Here is a 20,889-nt window from a genome sequence, read left to right on the forward strand (position 1 = left end):
GTGGTGCTGATTGTGGTGGGTGCTGTGATGGCTGGGTTTGTTGTGATGTAGTGTTTTGGTCATGGTGGTGTTGACTGTGAAGCGTAGTGGTATTTTATGATCCTAACGTCTCACATGAATTAAGTATAAGTTTAACCATGTGTTTATAAGCCTTTGGATACCCTCCCCTTACAAGCCGGGTTTCAAGGGTGAGTTCTACCTTCCTAACATTTGGTATTAGAGCTAACCACCACTCCGAGTAATTGAACGTAACTCATTGAGTATGAGATCAAATGAGTTGTGACTTTGTGGTCGGATCTTGGAGGGGGCGACCTAGAGGCTAGATTAAAAATATTGATAGATGAGTGGAGCCACCATAAGAGAAAGAGCTATCATCGGGTCAGTGTCACTAAATGAGCCGTCGTAGACGTCAACTTCAGAGCGTTGTGGTATGTTATGATCCCAGTGTCTAACATGAATTAAGTATAAGCTTAACCATGTGCTTATAAATTCTTGAGTACCCTCCCCTTACTATCAAAAACAAAAGAATTGAGCGGGCTACTTTTGCCACACAATCAATCATCTTGAAACTTGAATGTCTGATAAGACTAGACTAGACTTTAGAAGCTCAGAAAGAGGAAGAGTGAAAGAGGGTTGATAAAGTTTTTGAGAAGACGCATCACGTACACTAACTAATTGGCAATGGTTTAATAAAGATTAATGTTAAAGTTTGAAATAAACTTTCTCTAAGCTCTAAAAAAAAGAAAAATAAATAAACTTTCTGCTTAATCAAATTTTATTGTAATTTATGAAAAGACATTAACCAAAAAAAAAATTTATGAAAAGACGTCTATTTCATACTGTATTTCTTTTCAAATGAACTGATCTTACTTAAAAGCCAATCATTTTCTGAAAATTAAAAGCCAATCATTTTGTTTTTGTTATTTCTTTTTGTTGTTATTCTCTAAAAAAAAGGAGTTATAATATATTAGACATGTACAGTAACTTAGTAAGTTATAAAATTTTAAGTATGATTAATTTTGTTTTTATTGGAATATGGCCATGACAACCTGAACATGTAAATTAACGTCCCCATGCACTTTATAAATATATAAATATATATATATATATATATATATATATATATATATATATATATATACACTTTTAGGAACCAACCATTGGCATGGCCCAGATGCAAATACATCAAAGTGAACAACAAATTTATTTAAGAGTAAAATACAATTTTGGTTCCTAAACTTTACTAAAAGTTTGATTTTTATCCCTAAACTTTAAGAAATTCATTTTTTGTCTTTAAACTATTAAAAAGTTAATATTTCATCTTTAAACTATTGAAAATGTTTTATTTATGTCCTTAAATTTTATCGGAAGTTTATTTTTCATCCTTAAACTATTGAAAAAGTTCTTTTTACATCCTTATTTTTATCTCTATACTATTTAAAAAACTCTTTACAAAGTTTAGAGATAAAAAATTTTTTTTTAAAATTTAGGGACGAAAAAAAACTTTTAATATTAAGAACTAAAATAGTATTTTACCCTTTATTTATTATCTAAAAGACTAGAATCATGAGATTTCTCTTTCAAGATATAAAATACAAGTTTATTTATTTATTTATTTTGGTAAAAAGGAAAATTCATTAAGAGCTAAAGACCTGGAATAGAGGTTTGAGGGCAGAGCTAATCTCTCATAATACATGCCAATAATATCACAAAATAACAACATAGAAATGTCTACAGGAGGACTATCAAAAACAACAAAATCTTGGTTTGTCTCCAAGTTTCTGATGGCTAAGGCATTGGCACATTTATTGGCCTCCCAGAAGCAATGATTCATCTTCACCTGAGAAATCCGACTGATGAAGGTCTTGGAATCCATAATGAGAGGAGCATGGTGTAAGTTACAATTAAAGGTTTCAGAAATCCGATTAATCACAATTTTAGCATTAGTTAATCACAATCCCCCTTCGCAAGACTCGGGTTGGTAAGAGAGGATCTGTCAGTATTTTGCTTAAACCATCCTATATTAGGCTTGGACCAACTAACCTTTATCACCTTCAGCAGCTTTTTCTTTTTGTCCCTACCAGCACAGTCTAAAATATAAATTCTCGTTTGCTGCATGCATGACCACCTTATGCAACTCACGGTTTGGGGACAGATTTCGAAACACCGCTCCATTCCTATTTAGCCACAGATTCTAGATAGCAAAGGGAAATAACAAATTTAAAATTATTCTAACAAATTTGATGATTTTCTAGGTCATGTATATATTGGCTTCTTTTAAAAATAAAAAAAATCCTTTCTGGCATGATTTTCACAATCACTTAAAATAATACATTGGTCTATCTGTTGCAAATGGAGGCTTACGTATTTGACCAACCAGAGGTGAGAGACCACGTGTCCTATAACAAAAGTAGTGTTCTAGCCTGTAGCCTGTAGCCTGTAGCTTATAGCCTGTGAAGATGATAAAATATTGGGTATGGTGGGCTTACCTTAATGGGCCTGACGGATTGGGTCTCTTGGGCCTGCGTAGGTATGGTCCCAGCTTAGGAGGCCCATCACTACTGACGCAGCAAGGGCCCATGATCCGGTAATGAGAATCCTTGCTCATCACGTTTGGAAGAATTGGGAATAGAGTCCCACATTGAAAAGATGTGAGAACCAAAAAGGGAAAGTCAACCCCTTATCACTATAAAAGGCGTAATACCCACAGAAATCGAGGTATGCTTTTATGAACCCTCTCTAACGCACTAAGTAAAACAGAGGAAGTCTAACTTGACCGTCGGAGAGTCTTTGGCCGGCACCACACCGGTGCTCTCTGAAGAATTCTTTAGTTTGTTTCGTCGTGCAGGTTCAATTCGAGTCGCGAGTACGGTGTGACCCATTGGTGATGGTAATCGACGTCATCAGTTGGCGCCGTCTGTGGGAAATCGACGACCGGGTACGGTAACATTTCCTAGATAAAGGAGTTACATGGTACTCACGCGCTCGATGGCAACCACAAATGACGTCCAAGAAGAAGCTCCTACGACTGCCCTTGAGAGACAGGTCAAGACGCTCGCCGCAGCTGTGGAGCGCCTCACCAAACAAAACCACGACCTGACGGAACAGCTGAATCAAAAGAGTGCAGCCGTAAATAGCCAGGGAGATCAAGAAGGGAACAGTGCGGAGAGGAGAAATAATGACGGACCGCAGGAGAGCAACGCACCGAGCAAACAAGTGCGACGGGACGCTAGCATCCCCTCAGTGACGGACACAGCTCCACAACCCATCATCGCAGAGATGCAGGCGATGAAGGAACAGATGGAAGTCCTGATGAACGCTCTCAAGGGGCGAGTGTCCAGCGATCTTGACGACCTTGTCAACCGGACTGACTCACCATTTACGGCGTCCGTCAACTCCTTCCCCCTGCCGAGTAAGTTCCGCATGCCGAGCATGGACAGTTATGACGGAGTCAAGGACCCCCTCGATCACCTAGAGACCTTCAAGACCCTGATGCACCTCCAGGGAGTGGCGGACGCAATTATGTGTAGGGCATTCCCTACAACCCTGAAGGGCGCGGCAAGGATTTGGTTCAGCCGCCTGACACCAAACTCCATCGGCACCTTCAGAGAGCTGAGCGCTCAGTTCACTACACACTTCATTGGAGGACATCGGTACAAGAAATCCACGGCTTGTCTGATGAACATCAAGCAGAGAGAGGAGGAGACGTTACGGGCCTACATATCACGCTTCAACAAAGAAGCGCTCACGATCGACGAAGCCGACGACAAAATATTGGTGGCCGCGTTCACAAACGGGCTGAAGGGGGGTAAGTTTTTGTTCTCCCTATACAAAAACGACCCAAAGACAATGTCGGAGGTGCTTTACAGGGCCACCAAGTATATGAACGCTGAAGACGCTCTACTAGCAAGAGAAGACAGACCGAAGAAAAGAGACAGACAAGAGGATCCCCGACAGGACCAGGGGCGAAAAAAAGGACGGATGGGAGATCGAAGGGACGAGAGACGTCCAAAACCCATGGGTGGAAGGTTCACAAGTTTCACCCCGTTGACCGCTCCGATAGACCAAGTCCTAATGCAGATTAAGGACGAAGGATCCCTGACGTTTCCGGGAAAGCTGAAGAGTGATCCCAACAAAAGGTCAAGAGACAAATATTGCCGCTTCCACCGTGACCATGGTCACGACACTGCCGATTGTTACGACTTGAAGCAACAAATCGAAAACCTTATCCGACAAGGAAAGCTGAAGAAGTTCGTCAGCAAGGAAAGAATGGATCAACCCCAACAAGAACAACACCCCCGTCGAGAAAACGAGCGGCCAAGGCCCCCAATAGGGGACATAAGGATGATAATTGGAGGAACAACTGCGGCCGGGTCGTCCAAAAAGGCTCGCAAAACGTACCTTCGGATGGTACAGAATGTCCAGCTGGTGGGCACGGTACCAAAGATGGCTAGAAGGGAAGGCCCCATTATCGGGTTCTCGGAGGAGGATGCAAGACGCCTACACCATCCACACGACGATGCACTCGTCGTCACCTTGCGGGCAGGCGACTACAACATCCACCGGGTGTTGGTCGACAACGGTAGTTCGGCCGACATCATGTATTATCCGGCATTCCAACAAATGAGGATTGATAGAGAACTGCTAATACCGACAAACGCCCCGCTCGTTGGCTTCGGGGGGAGTAGGATATTCCCTTTGGGCGCCGTCACGTTACCGGTGACGGTAGGAGACTACCCCCAACAAATCACTAAGGACGTAACATTCCTGGTGGTCGATTGCTCGTCAGCCTACAATGCTATTATTGGACGGCCCACTCTCAACTCGTGGAAGGCGGCAACATCAACATACCACCTGATGATCAAGTTCCCAACGGAGTATGGGGTAGGAGAGCTACGCGGAAGCCAAATTGCCGCACGAGAATGCTACGTAGCTATGATGGAGGTGGAAGACCAGATCCAGGCCTTGAACATAGAAGAACACCGAACGACGGCAGAACCTACTGAGAAGCTAGAGGAGATAGTTCTCGACAGTTCCAATTCAGATCGAACTACCAGGATCGGAACGCTTGTCAAACCCGCAATCCGTCAAGAGCTCGTAGCTTTCTTGAGGAGCAATAAGGATGTGTTCGCTTGGAGCCATGACGATATGCCAGGAATCGATCCCTCGGTCATGGTACATAAGTTGAATGTGTTGCCCTCGTTCCCACCCGTCCGACAAAAGAAGAGAGTATTCGCCCCGGAGCGAGACCAAGCAATAGCGGAAGAGGTCCGCAAACTCCAAGATGCAAGCTTTATCAGGGAAGTCTACTACCCCGATTGGCTGGCGAATGTGGTAATGGTGAAGAAAACGAGTGGCAAATGGCGGATGTGCGTGGACTTCACCGATCTTAACAAAGCATGCCCCAAAGATAGCTATCCCCTCCCAAGGGTCGACATACTAGTGGACTCGACGGCTCAACACCAATTGCTAAGCTTCATGGATGCTTTCTCGGGTTATAACCAGATCCGCATGCACGAGGACGACCAGGAGAAGACTTCGTTTGTAACCAGTCAAGGTCTCTTCTGTTACAAAGTAATGCCATTTGGTCTGAAGAATGCAGGGGCAACATACCAGAGACTAATGAACAAGATGTTCGCACAGCAAATCGGGAGGAACGTCCAAGTTTATGTCGACGACATGCTGGTGAAGAGCCGGAAGGAGGAAGACCATTTGGAAGATCTCAAGGAAACATTCGGCACACTCCGATCCTACAACATGGAGCTCAATCCAGGAAAGTGCGCGTTTGGTGTAACAGCAGGAAAATTCCTAGGATTCATGGTATCTCAAAGGGGGATTGAAGCTAACCCGGACAAAATCCGAGCCATAATGGAGATGGCCCCCCCGAGAAACGTGAAGGAAGTACAGAGCCTTAACGGCAAGGTAGCGGCATTAAATAGATTCGTGTCGAGAGCGACGGACAAATGTTTACCTTTCTTCCGAACATTGAAAAAGTCATTCGAGTGGACGGACGAGTGTCAACGAGCATTCGAGGAGTTAAAAACCTATCTATCTTCACCACCTCTACTGAGCCCCTCGCAACCAGGTGAAGAGCTCTTCCTCTATTTGGCCGTCTCCACTGTGGCCGTCAGCGCGGCCTTAATAAGAGAGGAGGACAGGGCACAGAAGCCCGTGTACTACGCCAGCCGGGCGCTCCGCGGTGCCGAGGAAAGATACCAACCTATGGAGAAACTCGCTTTTGCGTTGGTCACGGCGGCTCGCAAGCTCAAGCCCTACTTTCAAGCCCATACCGTGAACGTAGTGACCGACAAGCCCTTGCGAAGGGCACTAAGTAATCCTGAGGCCGCAGGTCGACTGACGCTGTGGGCAATAGAATTGAGTGAGTTTGACATCAAGTATCGTCCACGTGTGGCCATCAAAGGACAAGCTGTAGCCGACTTCATAGCTGAGTTTACGCATGACGCGGACAAGGGGGCAGAAGAACCCCCTCAGTGGAACATCTACACCGACGGATCATCCAATAAGCGAGTTGGAGGAGCCGGCATAGTATTGCTGTCACCTGAAGGAGACAAGATTGAATGTATGGTCCGTCTCGACTTCCCCATTACCAACAATGAAGCAGAATACGAAGCAGTAGCAGCAGGACTCGACCTAGCCAAAGCCGCCGGAGCTGAAAGTGTGGTCGTGCATTGCGACTCTCAAGTCGTGACCAATCAAGTAAACGGAGATTATGAATGCAAAGGGGAAAGGTTGAAGAGATATCTCGATCAAGTGAGGGCTAGAGTCGACGGGCTAAAAGCAACGTTCGTCCAGATCCCCAGGGGAGACAACGAGCTCGCTGATCGGCTAGCCAAAGCCGCTTCAGCAGAACACATGATAACACTGGGTAATGTACTTCCCTTTGTTCAAATCTTTCCGCTAATAGACCCCGACAACATGCAGGAGATACGCTCCGAAAGAAACTGGACTACGCCGATAGCTTCATACTTAAAGGACGGGATATTGCCTGAGGAGAAGGAGGCAGCGAGAAAGCTAAAAGTCCGAGCGGCAAGGTTCGTCTTGATAAAAGATATTCTTTACAAGAGAGGTTTCTCCCGTCCTTACCTAAGATGTCTCGGGGTTGAAGAGGCAGACTACGTGATGAGGGAAGTACACGAAGGAATATGCGGGAACCATTCTGGATCGCGGTCGTTGGTGCACAAGCTGTTACGAGCTGGTTATTACTGGCCGACCATGCAAAAGGATGCTGAGTCCTATGTTAAAAGATGCGACAAATGCCAGAGGTTCAGCAATTTTATCGGACAGCCAGCTGAAGAGCTGACCCCCATAACGGCTCCATGGCCGTTCGCTCAGTGGGGACTGGACATCATGGGACCTTTCCCAACGGCGATAAGGCAGCTAAAGTTCTTGGTAGTGGGCATTGACTACTTCACGAAATGGGTAGAAGCGGAAGCCTTGGCCACCATTACAGAAAAGAACATTAGAAGTTTTGTCTGGCGGAACATAGTATGTAGGTTTGGTATTCCTAGAGTCCTTGTCTCAGATAACGGGAGGCAGTTCGATAACGGCCCCTTCCGTGATTTCTGCTCACAACTAGGAATAAAAAACCACTACTCATCCCCCGCCCATCCTCAGGCTAACGGTCAGGTTGAGGTCACAAACCGATCCTTGCTAAAGATTATCAAAACTCGGCTCGAGGGGGCAAAGGGCATATGGCCAGAAGAACTGCCAAGCATACTGTGGGCATATAGGACAACGGCGAGGACTCCGACAGGAGAGACACCGTTTCGACTGACCTACGGGAGCGAGGCAGTCATCCCAGCGGAAGTTGGGCTCACGAGCTACAGGGTTCACAACCACGACGAGGGAAGGAATGACGAATCCATGAGGCTACAGCTGGACCTTATAGACGAGGTCAGGTCGGAAGCAGAACAGAGGATCGCTAGATACCAGGATCGCATGTCCAAACATTTCAACTCCCGGGTCCGACAAAGAAGCTTCCAAGTTGGAGACCTCGTACTCAGGAGGGTCATGGGTACAACTAGAGACCCTACACAAGGAAAACTCGGCCCCAACTGGGAAGGACCCTACAGAGTTACGTCGTGGAAAAGGAAAGGGACATACCACCTGGAGACAATAGACGGAGAAAAGCTACCACATCCGTGGAATGCCGAGCACTTGAGGAAATACTACCAGTGATAGCGACACGACAACCAGTTTCTCTTTTAAGACTTTTTGGGAATTATTAACTTTTATTGGCACTGTTTAACTATTTTTGCTACAATATTGTCGTGCCTTTTTTAAGCCCAAGGGGGCAGGCACTTTTCCTTTACGCATTCTACAATCAGATGCAATTTTTGATCTTCTACTTGAATGTATGTCATTGCAATTGCCCACAAAAGTTAACGGAAACGATAGAAGTCCGCAAGATGGACGGATTATCCTACAGGGACGATCCCACTACGTCCACAAGGTGGACGGATCATCCTACATGGATGATAACCATAAGTCCACAAGATGGACGGATACAATATGAAGTCCACAAGATGGACGGATCGTCCTACAGGGACGATCACCCTGAGTCCACAAAGTGGACGGATCACTAAGGTGATGAAACAAAAGTCCACAAAGTGGACGGATCACTAAGGTGATAAAACAAAAGTCCACAAAGTGGACGGATCACTAAGGTGATGAAACAAAAGTCCACAAAGTGGACGGATCACTAAGGTGATAAAACAAAAGTCCACAAAGTGGACGGATCACTAAGGTGATGAAACAAAAGTCCACAAAGTGGACGGATCACTAAGGTGATAAAACAAAAGTCCACAAAGTGGACGGATCACTAAGGTGATGAAGCAAAAGTCCACAAAGTGGACGGATCACTAAGGTGATGAAACAAAAGTCCACAAAGTGGACGGATCACTAAGGTGATGAAACAAAAGTCCACAAAGTGGACGGATCACTAAGATGATGAAATATGAGTCCACAAAGTGGACGGATCACTAAGGTGATGAAACAAAAGTCCACAAAGTGGACGGATCACAAAGGTGATGAAATATGAGTCCACAAAGTGGACGGATCACTAAGGTGATGAAATATGAGTCCACAAAGTGGACGGATCACTAAGGTGATGAAACAAAAGTCCACAAAGTGGACGGATCACTAAGGTGATGAAACAAAAGTCCACAAAGTGGACGGATCACTAAGGTGATAAAACAAAAGTCCACCAAGGTGGACGGACTACTTAGGTGATGTGACATAGGTCCACAAAGTGGACGGATCACAAAGGTGATGCAATTAGTCCACAAAGTGGACAGATCAATAAGATGTTGAAATACATGAAATAAAGTCCTTGAGATTGACGGACCGTCCTACATGAAATAAAGTCCCAAGGTGGACGGATACAATAGATGGACGTTTTCGCAAAGTGGACGTATACTGGCTACGTTAAAATTATCTACAAGTCCGTTAAATACGCGATATATTTAAAAGTGATGAACAACGCCACAAAGTGGACGGTCCGCATAATAAACCCCTCAAAACAGACGGAGAAGGAAAATCCTCACCGATGTAAAAGCTCAATCAACACAAGATAACAAGTCTGCAATGTGGACGGATAATCACAGATTAACAAATATTCTCACAAAAATAATCCCTCAAGAAGGTAGACGGAGTTTTAAACAGAGCACCAAACAATTATAAAAAGCATGTGAACTTTTAAGCCAAAAGCCCCAAAGGCAAATGTTCAATACAAAAAAAAAGGGGACGGTTTGTCTTAAAAAATGAATAAAAAAGAAAGACGGATTGTTCACAAAATAAAGTACATATGCATCAATCTTTCTTTTCTTCAGCATCTGGGACATCCTTCAACGGGGCGGACTCTCCGTCTCCCTGAGCAGCACCGTCTCCAAAAAGGTCCTCCGTATTTTCGGAGGCGACGGGGAGGGCAGAAGTCTGGGCTTGGTCCTCAAGTTTGACCATTGTCAAGTCCAGCTCTGGATAAGCCTTCTTGACTTGACGGAGGGAATCATCGAATCCTTGGAGGAAGGAGTCCGATAGCTCGCCCAAACAGGACTCCGAGCATCGGTACTCCTCGACGGCTGCCACTTTAGCCTGACGGATCTCTTCTTTGAGTTGTTTTATCTCAGCTTCTTTGTTCTCTATGACCGTCAGCGAAGTGGCCGTCTTCTCCTCAAGCTCCTTCCTCGCCTGCTCAGAAAGCTCCAGCTTCTTCACCATCTTAGACCTCCATCTCTGAAGTTTTCCGAGCTCTTCCTCCGTCTGCTGCGCCTTCGCGCGCACCCGGTCCAAGCTACTCTCACGGTTGAGACACCGGTCAAGTAGTCCCTTCATCATGACCAAGGACTGCAAGTAGAAAAGAGACCGTCACATAATGTAAGTAACAGGAAGAATGAAAAACAAAAACTTATTTGACAAACATAACCAACCTGAGCGACGGCGAAGAGGCCCGTCTCCCCCATGGCCTCCGTCGAATGGTTTCCCAGGTCTTCATAGTCTTCTGCCGTGATGATGGACGACAGTTTCTCCAATGCATACTTGGAGTCATCACGAAGAAGGGAAGGGGGTCTCTCTTGCTTACCGTCTGGGACCGCCATCAATCCTTTGCCCTTCCCCTGCTTCGCTGGGGTGACGGCCTTGTTACCCTCAGCCATTAAGCCAACCACAGGTTCAAGAGAGACCTTTGGTTGCTTAAAGGGACGGTCGGATTTTGTCGTCAGTTTCCTTTTAGGGATTGAAGCTGATGCCTTAGGAACCTCCTCGCCGGATTCCCTCTTCTTGACGGCTTGGGACTTGATCAAAGCCCTCCTCTTTGCGTCATCCATCTCTGCAAATAATGACGGATGAAATTAAAAAAAAAATAAAGCAAAGTAAATGACAAAGTAAAGTTGACGGGCTTACGTTTGTGAACTCGCTCGTCGTATCTTATCGCTTCTTGGGTGGGCTCAGGACCGTCGCAGTACCAATGTATGGTCCTCGGGTTCACCAACTTCGCCCAAGTCCTTTCCTCCGGCGTAGTCTTCTTGCAAACCTTTTCAAGGAAGCTAAACTCCTCGAGGCTGACTTGTGGGCGCCGTCTACCTGCAAAGAAAGATGATCAAGATATACACATATAACTGGACGGATATGAAAAGCAACACAAAATTTAGACGGATGCATACGTGTCTGATTTATAACTGCCCAAGTTGTGTCGACGGGCATGAACTCCGTCTCCCCTGGATGGTTCATCCATCTATCACCCTCCAGGAAGAAGTACCGACTCTTCCAGTCTCTATTTGAGTCTGGGGTCTCAAAGATCACCTTCAACAAGGGGCTCCGACTGGCAAAACTGTACATCCCCCTCGATCCAGAAATCTCGTCTGGACGGTAACAGTGAAGAAATTCACGGACCGTCAATTTCCTTTCCCCGTTTGACATTGCACCGTAGAGAATCTCCATGGCTATGAAGACCCTCCAGGCGTTAGGGGATATCTGGGTGACGGACAACCCCAGATACTGCAAGAGTTCCCTATGAAGGGTAGAAAGCGGGAATCGAAGTCCAGCCTTCAATGCCTGTTCGTACACTCCTACACCGTCTACCCCTTCGTAATAACACTTCTCCGACACATACGGTAGACGGATGGAGACATAGTCTGGGATTTGGAAGTTGGTCCTGAAGGTGCTGAAATGTCTCTCCCTGATGACGGATGTAAACCTATGAACAGTCCACTCTGGCAACATGATGAACTGCCTTAGTCCATCAGCGCCTACAACGGACTCCAGTTGTTGATCCCCGTCATCATCGGAACCCTCTACTTCGACTATCTCCACATCCTCATTTGTTGAGGATGAAGAGGAGGCAGACGGACTCCTACTTTCGCCGGGGCTCTCTTGGTCTTTATGACCGGACGGGTATACATCCTCGTATTCCGTCCCATCACGAACCACCGACTGGTTACTTGACGCACTAGACATTTCCTACAATTGACAATAAAACCTAAGACCGACGGGTTTGAAAGTGTTGACGGGTATGGAAAGCCTAACAACAATGCATGGAAGAGAATGTAACTTGACTATAGTAAATTAGAAGCACTTACCAAACTTAGCAGAGGACAGGTGACGGTTGGTGTAATCAGCGAGTATTCGTCCTCGACGGATTGCACAGATAAGGTTGACGGCTTTGCTCTGACAGGGTTGACGGCTTCGCTCTGACAAGTGTTTTCTGAGTGAAAATTGAAAAATGAAAGAGTGAGGCGCCTTATATATATAGGAAGTGCACGGAAGACGAAGCGACGCTTCGATCCTATACAACGACCATTCAGAGAGTGACACGTGGCATGCTTAATAAATGCTGACAACCTGTCAGTACGTACCAACAGATTTGTACCTGCCATGTATCCGTCAACTGGATGATTCTTCCTTTGACGGGATGATCCAGCTAGGACCGTCGTTCTACTTTGCATGAATCCGTCATATCCATATGTAAGGACCGTCACCCCACTGATCCTTTGACCTTAAAGGTGACGGATCATCGGGGTGAAGGGGGCAACTGAAGATGATAAAATATTGGGTATGGTGGGCTTACCTTAATGGGCCTGACGGATTGGGTCTCTTGGGCCTGCGTAGGTATGGTCCCAGCTTAGGAGGCCCATCACTACTGACGCAGCAAGGGCCCATGATCCGGTAATGAGAATCCTTGCTCACCACGTTTGGAAGAATTGGGAATAGAGTCCCACATTGAAAAGATGTGAGAACCAAAAAGGGAAAGTCAACCCCTTATCACTATAAAAGGCGTAATACCCACAGAAATCGAGGTATGCTTTTATGAACCCTCTCTAACGCACTAAGTAAAACAGAGGAAGTCTAACTTGACCGTCGGAGAGTCTTTGGCCGGCACCACACCGGTGCTCTCTGAAGGATTCTTTAGTTTGTTTCGTCGTGCAGGTTCAATTCGAGTCGCGAGTACGGTGTGACCCATTGGTGATGGTAATCGACGTCATCAGCCTGTAGTTGTATTGACAGTATTGTACTCTGGTCATGTTTTTTAACTTACACGAAAATGGTATTGCTTCTCCAGGTCCAGGGTTTTGAGTGAGACGGTATAAATTAACAAAAAATTCTATTTGTCATCAAAATCTTATCTCTAAGCACAATCAAGATAATATATCCTCCTAATCCATATACATATAGTTATTTACTATAAATTAACTTCTCTCATCTAAAAAAAAAATAAAAAATTCTCTCCCTGCGGAATCTATTGCTTCAAAAGATGATTGCAAGACCAATTTGTGATACAGATTAGTTTAGAGGAATTAAGTTATTTGGCATCTTTCACATGATGACGATGCTACAATAAAAAATTCAATGACCAAATTTTTTTTTTTTTGGGGGGTAAATATGACCAATTTTCATACTACTAGACTAACTACAATTATTCAGCAAAAAATAAATTATTTGTTTATGTGTGTACGTGGAAGTTTGGCTCTTGGGACAATTTGGAGAAATTTTCGTACTCTATTCGTTTGATTTCGTGTCGCTGAGAGAGATCAAAAGTGCCATATCAAGCCATATATTGTAAGAAGAAGAAAATGCAAGACACGAAAAATACATAAATTTTGTCACAATTTGACACGTGTCAAATTGGAAATGGGAAGACGCGAACCTATCATTTGATCTGTACCCTTCACAATATGCCACGTGTCGATTGTAACAAAAATTGTAAACTTCTTTTGTATTTTAGCATTGCTCTAAAGAAGTGGCAGACTCCAAAGTTCCAAACCCACCATTGCTGGTGGGCTCCACAACATATACGGACATATGATTCCAATTGTCACCCCTTGGAAGCTTGGAGCGTGTTGTAGGAGTGAGACCTCTAGCACTTTGGTGAGACACTCGTAAGACTCAGATTTTTAATATATATATATATGATTTATCATTTATCTATTAATTATATTTTGCTGATTTGCTTTTGATATTTGTTTTTACTTTTTAATTAAAAAAATGAAAAATGAAAAATCGGTTTTTGTCAATAAAATTCTCATTTGGTAACTCAGTTGATCATCTAAATGCAGTTTAGAATCTTTAGATGTTATTATTGTAGCTAAAAAAACACCTCCATTGGGTTATGTATTACTGTAGCAAACTTTATATGTTACTGCAATAACATTTAAAAATAGATTGATGTTATTTTAGATGAGCATGCATTATTTTATTTTATTTATTTATTCATTCTCAATTCTTTCTTCAAACTTCATCTTCTCTACTCTTTGCTCTCTCTCCCTATCACAGCAATCTCGTCGTTAAACTGCTAGTTGCCTTCGTAGACTAGCTACTGTTGGATCACTAGTGTTACTATTTTCACATTACTTCAATTTGGTAATTGTTAACGTATATTATGTTATGGGCTTTAGGCCCAACTAGGTTACTTGTACCGCACACATATGCCTTCTATATAAAGGCACTGATGTATATTCTTTGATTTGAGAAATACAATACTATTGCATTCAGTATTTCTAACATGGTATCAGAGCCATCGCTCTGACTTTTTCTTTGCAGTCTTGTCTCTCATTGGTGTTATTCCAGACTCACAATTGCTTCCGCTGTTACAACTGCTGCTGTAGCCATTCGCCGTTAAACCTCTGACGCATTTCAGTCATCGTCTCTGGTTCCGGACCTACAGTTGTCGTCGTTCAGAGTCTCGAGACCACTGCCATACCGTCACCGCCGTGATCCTTGCCCCGATTGTGTTTTTGCAGGTACCACTAAGATCATCCTTTGCCGATCTACCACCTCACGGAACCTGACCACCATCAGAGCTCACACGCGCCGTCACGCACTACCTAAAGATTCTGTGCCAAAGCTCACGCGTTCCACGCTCCTCCACGCGCCGATAGCCTTCTACACGCGCCGTCATGTGCTGACATCCTTCTTCACGTGCCTGTACGCGCCAGATCTGCACTTGCTGACGTCAGCTCTAAGTGACGTCATCACTGCCACGTCACCTGCTGACATCATCGTCCACATCTGCTGACGTCACCCACCACGTCAGCGTTGACTTGTCGTTGACTGTCCGTTGACTTTGACTGAGGGTTGACTTTTTGGCCAGAGTTGACTTTTGCATTCCAAGTGCTCCTTACCTAGTTTTTCGCGTAGATTTCATTTTTGCAGTCCATTTTTGCATATTTTGCTTCTAAATGAAGAATAAGGACAAGTCTTCTTCCTTTTGCAATAATCGTCGTCGACAATCCAGCAATCGTTTTTGCAATTTATGTAAACGATTTGGCCACAGTATTGGGACTTGCTATCATCGCAACAAATCAGCTGTTTCAATTTTTGCTGCTACTGTTGCTAACACTGAAAGTGACCAACCAATGGCTCCCGTCTTTGCACAATCTCAGTCTTCTGGATCCACTTTCACCATTTCTAGAGATGACCTTATAAACATTATCGCTAATGTCATTCGTATGGTTGGTAATGCATCTTATTCCTCTTCTCTCTCAGCTTTATCTGGTATGTCTCTTACCTCTTGGCTTATGGATTCTTCTTGTTGCAATCACATGACACCTCATTCGTCTTTATTTTCTGAACTTAAACCTGCACCACACCCTCATAATATTCGCACAGCAAATGGTTCCACAATGTCTGGTCATAATATAGGCTCTGTTTCAACCTCTAACCTCTCGGTTCCTGGAGTCTTTAATGTTCCTGACCTTTCTTACAATTTATTTTCTGTGGGACAATTAGCTGAGTTGGGTTATCGCATTATTTTTTATTATTCTGGGTGTATTGTGCAGGATCCAAGGATGGGACAGGAGCTTGGGGTCGGTCTCAGAGTTGGGCGTATGTTTACCGTGGACAACTTTCGTCTTCCACTTGTTGCTCCTGTTTCTGTTGCTGCAGCTACTGTAGTTTCTTCTGTTCCTTCCCTTGCACTTTGGCATGCTCGATTTGGTCACGCATCTTCCTCTCGGGTACAATAATTGGCTTCTAGAGGTTTGTTAGGTTTAGTGTCTACCGAAAATTTTGATTGTGTCTCATGTCAGTTAGGAAAACAACCAGCTTTGCCTTTCAATACTAGTGAATCAATATCAACTGATATCTTTGACCTTATTCATTCTGATGTTTGGGGGCCTTCCTCTGTCTCTAGTATTGGTGGGTCTCGATATTTTGTTGTCTTTGTTGATGATTACTCTCGCTATAACTGGATTTTTAATATAAAACATCGTTCTGAATTATTGCAAGTATATTCTAATTTTGCAAAAATGGTTGAAACTCAGTTTTCCAAACGCATCAAAATTTTTCGATTTGATAATGCTCTTGAGTACACTCAATATGCTTTCCAAATTGTTTTGCATTCCTATGGCACTGTTCATCAACTAACTTGTCCAGGTACTTCTCAGCAAAATGGTAGAGCCGAACGAAAACTTCGTCATATTCTTGACACTATTCGTGCTCTCCTTCTCTCTGCCAAAGTTCCTGCTCCTTTTTGGGGTGAAGCTGCTCTTCATGCTGTTCATACTATTAATCACATTCCAAGTCCTGTTATCCAAAATCAAACTCCATATGAGCGCCTTTTTGGGTCACCTCTAGACTATCACCACCTTCGCTCATTCGGTTCTGCTTGTTTCGTTCTTCTTCAGCCACATGAGCATAACAAACTTGAGCCTCGGTCAAGGCTTTGTTGTTTTCTTGGCTATGACGAAACTCAAAAAGGGTATCGGTGTTATGATCCTGTCTCTCATTGTCTTCGTATTTCCCGTAATGTTGTCTTTTGGGAACATCGCCTCTTTGTCGAGCTCTCTCACTTCCGTGCCTCCCTATCTTCCTCCTCTGTTTTAGATCTTTTTCCAGATGAGGCACATGTTCCTTCTATAGCTGCTCCTGATCCTCCTGTGGTTGCTCCTGATTCTCTTGTAGACTTCTCTGTCCAACCACTAAATATCACTGATCCCTTTCCTAGTTCACCCTTTAATGAACAGGTGGAAGATGAACAGGTTGAAGACGAGCTACCCAACCCCAACCTTGAGCTTGGGTCCCCTGCTCCTGCTCCGCCTAAAGATCTTGCACAAGACATTCCACCTCGTCACTCAACTCGGGTAAGATCTATTCCTGCACATTTACTTGACTATCATTGTTACATTGCTCTTACTACACTACACGAGCCTCACACCTATCGTGAGGCTTCCACTGACCCTTTGTGGCAGATTGCAATGAAAGAGAAACTTGATGCATTATCTAAAAACCATACTTGGGACTTGGTGACACTCCCCCCCGGGAAATCTGTGGTTGGTTGTAAGTGGATCTACAAGATTAAGACTCGCTCTGATGGGTCCATTGAGTGCTACAAAGCTCGTCTTGTTGCAAAAGGTTTTACACAAGAGTATGGGATTGATTATGAAGAGACCTTTGCTCCGGTTGCTCGTATCTCATCTGTCCGTGCTCTCTTAGCTGTTGCTGCTGCCAGTAAATGGGATCTTGTTCAGATGGATGTCAAAAATGCATTCCTTAATGGGGATTTAAGTGAAGAAGTTTATATGCAACCTCCTCCTGGTCTCTTTGTTGACTCAAACAAGGTTTGTTACCTTCGCCGTGCACTTTATGGCCTTAAACAAGCTCCACGGGTTTGGTTCACCAAATTCAGCTCTACCATATCTCGTTTGGATTACATGGCCAGTCATTATGATTCTGCCTTATTTCTTCGTCGCACTGACAGAGACACTATTTTACTTCTCTTGTACGTGGATGATATGATCATAACTGGTGATGACCTCAGTGGCATTCAAGAACTCAAGGATTTTCTCAGTCAGCAATTTGAGATGAAAGATCTTGGACATCTCAGCTACTTCTTGGGTCTTGAAATCACTCATTCTACAGATGGACTTTATATTACTCAAGCCAAGTATGCTTCTGAACTCTTGTCTTGAGTAAGACTCACTGATAGCAAGACTGTTGACACTCCAGTTGAGTTTAATGCGCATCTGACTCCCTCAGGGGGGAAACCATTGTCTAATCTCTCTCTTTACAGACGATTGGTTGGCAGCTTAGTTTATCTCACAGTTACTCGTCCAGACATCTCCTATGTTGTTCATCAGGTGAGCCAGTATCTGTCTGCTCCACGATCAACTCACTATGCTGCTGTTCTGCGTATTCTTCGATACCTGAAGGGCACCCTCTTCCATGACCTTTTCTACTCAGCTCAGTCTCCTCTTGTACTCCGTGCATTCTCTGATGCTGATTGGGCAGGAGATCCCACTGATCGCAGGTCCACTACAGGTTATTGCTTTCTCCTTGCAGTTCTTCTTTGATTTCTTGGCGAAGTAAGAAACAAACTTTTGTGGCCCGCTCCAGTACTGAAGCAGAATATCGTGCCCTTGCTGATACCACATCTGAGCTCCTTTGGCTACGATGGCTTCTTAAGGATTTAGGTGTGTCCACATCCTCTGCTACTCCCCTTTATTGTGACAACCAGAGTGCCATTCATATTGCTCACAATGATGTCTTCCATGAACGGACTAAACACATCGAGATTGATTGTCATTTTATCCGTTATCATCTTGTCCATGGTGCTCTCCAGCTTTTCTCCATCTCCTCCAAAGATCAACTTGCAGATATCTTCACCAAGTCACTTCCTAAGGGACGCACTCGTGATTTAGTTGACAACCTCAAGTTGGTCTCACATCCACCTTGAGTTTGAGGGGGGCTGTTACCGTATATTATGTTATGGGTTTTAGGCCCAACTAGGTTACTTGTACCGCACACATATGCCTCCTATATAAAGGCACTGATGTATATTCTTTGATTTGAGAAATACAATACTATTGCATTCAGTATTTCTAACAGTAATAAAACAACTTCGTTTTAATGAACTTGGGATGCAACCGTGAAATAACACCCACTCAAGTTTATGCGGCTTTGTTGCTGCATGTACGTTATTAGGGGATGCAAATATATATATAATAACTATTGTAACTTTTTACTTGTGCGATAATTTTTATATAATATTTCATGAAGAATAATATAAAGTTTTTAGATTAAACTTCCATGTGTATTATTTGAAGTTGCTTTTTTAATTTATGCAAGTTTTCTACAGTTGAAGACATTTTCTATTGTATAAATATGACATCTTTCTGCAAATAATCTTTGTAACCTAACTGATTGACATCTTTTGATACTTTTAGTAAAGACATCTATAGTTTAAATTCTCCACCCCAATTATTGATGTAAAAAAAAAAATATTGGTAACTGTCATTCTTTCTTCCCATTACAATCATTCAACTTTAATTGGAATACATAATGAAGTATTGAAGTCTTCTATCTCAATGGGCAACTAAAAATATAATTTCCATTAATGCAACTGATTATATGGTGAATATAATTATATTGACAAATACCTTGAAGCATTGTCTTTTAGCAAGAAAAAAAATTAGAAAGTTCAGTCTAGACTTCCGGCCTGGTTTCTCAAAAAAAAAGAAAAAAAAGAATTAGAAAGTCAAACTTGCAACTTGCAATTTTTTCAAAAAAAAAAAAAAAACTAAGATAGAAGACTAATGTATACCCTAAGAGCATACATTAACCGGATCCAAAACCAAATATAAAAGGGTCCTCATTCTTGCTGAATAATGCACAGGCAACTTTGTGCCAAAAAAAAAAATTCCGCTTTGCCTAACCTCCGGCTCAGCGGATACCCTAAGGTGGCAATTAATCCAACAGTTCAATTGTTTGCAAAGATAAAGAAAATGTATATTGGAGACTCAAAAAGACAATTTTCTTGACCTTTTCTAAATAAGAACTTATTATATGTATCATGCACACCCAATCCGAATCAGCATCTTAATTAAATTGCATTAGCCAACATACATGCACTGTGTATGATACACATGAACCAACCTTTTCTAAAATGCTGCACCTATGTATGTTTGGGGGGGAGGGGGGGCGGGGGGAATATTTAAAAAGTCAGGTTTGAAATACAACAAAATTTCACAATAATTACAAAATATTTGAGATTACAAATCTAACACTAACTCATACAGTCTTACAAATTAAATCTATTTACAGGAGCCAAAGAATGGCTCTTAGCACTAGCTCATCAATCTATTTTACCCAAAATCATATTCTTTGATACTTCTAAAAATACCATATCTTTCTCAATACCCTTTCAAGTTGGACAGTATCCACCTTTGCCTCAAATTTAGTACCCTTAATCCATAGAATCTACTGTTGTTAGGTGCCCCTTTCCCATGGAAAATCTGTAAATTAACAAACAATTTTTTTTAATTATTTCAAACACATAAGCAATATAAAAGTAGCAACGTACACTAAGTGTGTGTTTGGATTTGGATGAAAATTATAAATTATTTTACTATTCATGGGTCCCACTGCACTTTTTGGTACTGTTCATGAGCCTCATTGTACTATTTCAACTAACTTTTACCTTAATCTACAGTACTTTCAACAATAAATTTTTAGTTTCAGCAAAATAAGTAGTATTTAAATAGACCCTAAGAGAACAACAGTAGTCTAGAAGAAAAACGACTTCATCTAATAAAACAACTTCGTTTTAATGAACTTGAGCTACTCACCTCCAAGTTTGATAATATCCACTTTTGGTTTGCCACATATTTTGGAATGCTATAATCCAGTGTTTTTAGGCACCCCTTTCCATGAAAAAAAAAAAAAAAAAAAAAAAAAAAAAAAAAAAAGCAAAAATTTTAATTATTTTATTTTTTAATTTTGAATTATTTGAAACTAAAAGGCAAGATAAAAGTAACAATAGACCTAGAAAATGAAGAAGTAGAGAAATTGTATATTGTTTGGAGCACAAGCATTAGGAGTATAAAAATCTCTTAGTTGCTATTTTAACCACCAAACTCATAAAAAACATGTTTCAGCCAG

The 20,889-nt window shown here is 42.9% G+C and overlaps 2 protein-coding genes across 8 annotated transcripts in view; one reads left to right on the plus strand and one right to left on the minus strand.

The window, feature by feature from the left end:
• The window catches only part of LOC126726035 (uncharacterized), a 282,058-nt gene that overhangs the window by 27,500 nt on the left and 233,669 nt on the right, over positions 1-20,889 (plus strand). The gene's annotated exons all lie outside the window — the stretch shown is intronic.
• On the minus strand, positions 10,271-12,631 carry LOC126726034 (uncharacterized). Its single transcript, XM_050431131.1, has 3 exons — positions 11,181-12,631; positions 10,921-11,100; positions 10,271-10,846 (listed from the first exon to the last, which is right to left on the minus strand). Exons 1-3 carry the CDS (start codon positions 11,971-11,973, stop codon positions 10,353-10,355), a joined length of 1,467 nt encoding a protein of 488 aa, XP_050287088.1. The 5' UTR covers positions 11,974-12,631; the 3' UTR covers positions 10,271-10,352.

Source organism: Quercus robur, chromosome 5 (genome assembly GCF_932294415.1).
Source record: "Quercus robur chromosome 5, dhQueRobu3.1, whole genome shotgun sequence".
Lineage (NCBI taxonomy): Eukaryota > Viridiplantae > Streptophyta > Magnoliopsida > Fagales > Fagaceae > Quercus > Quercus robur.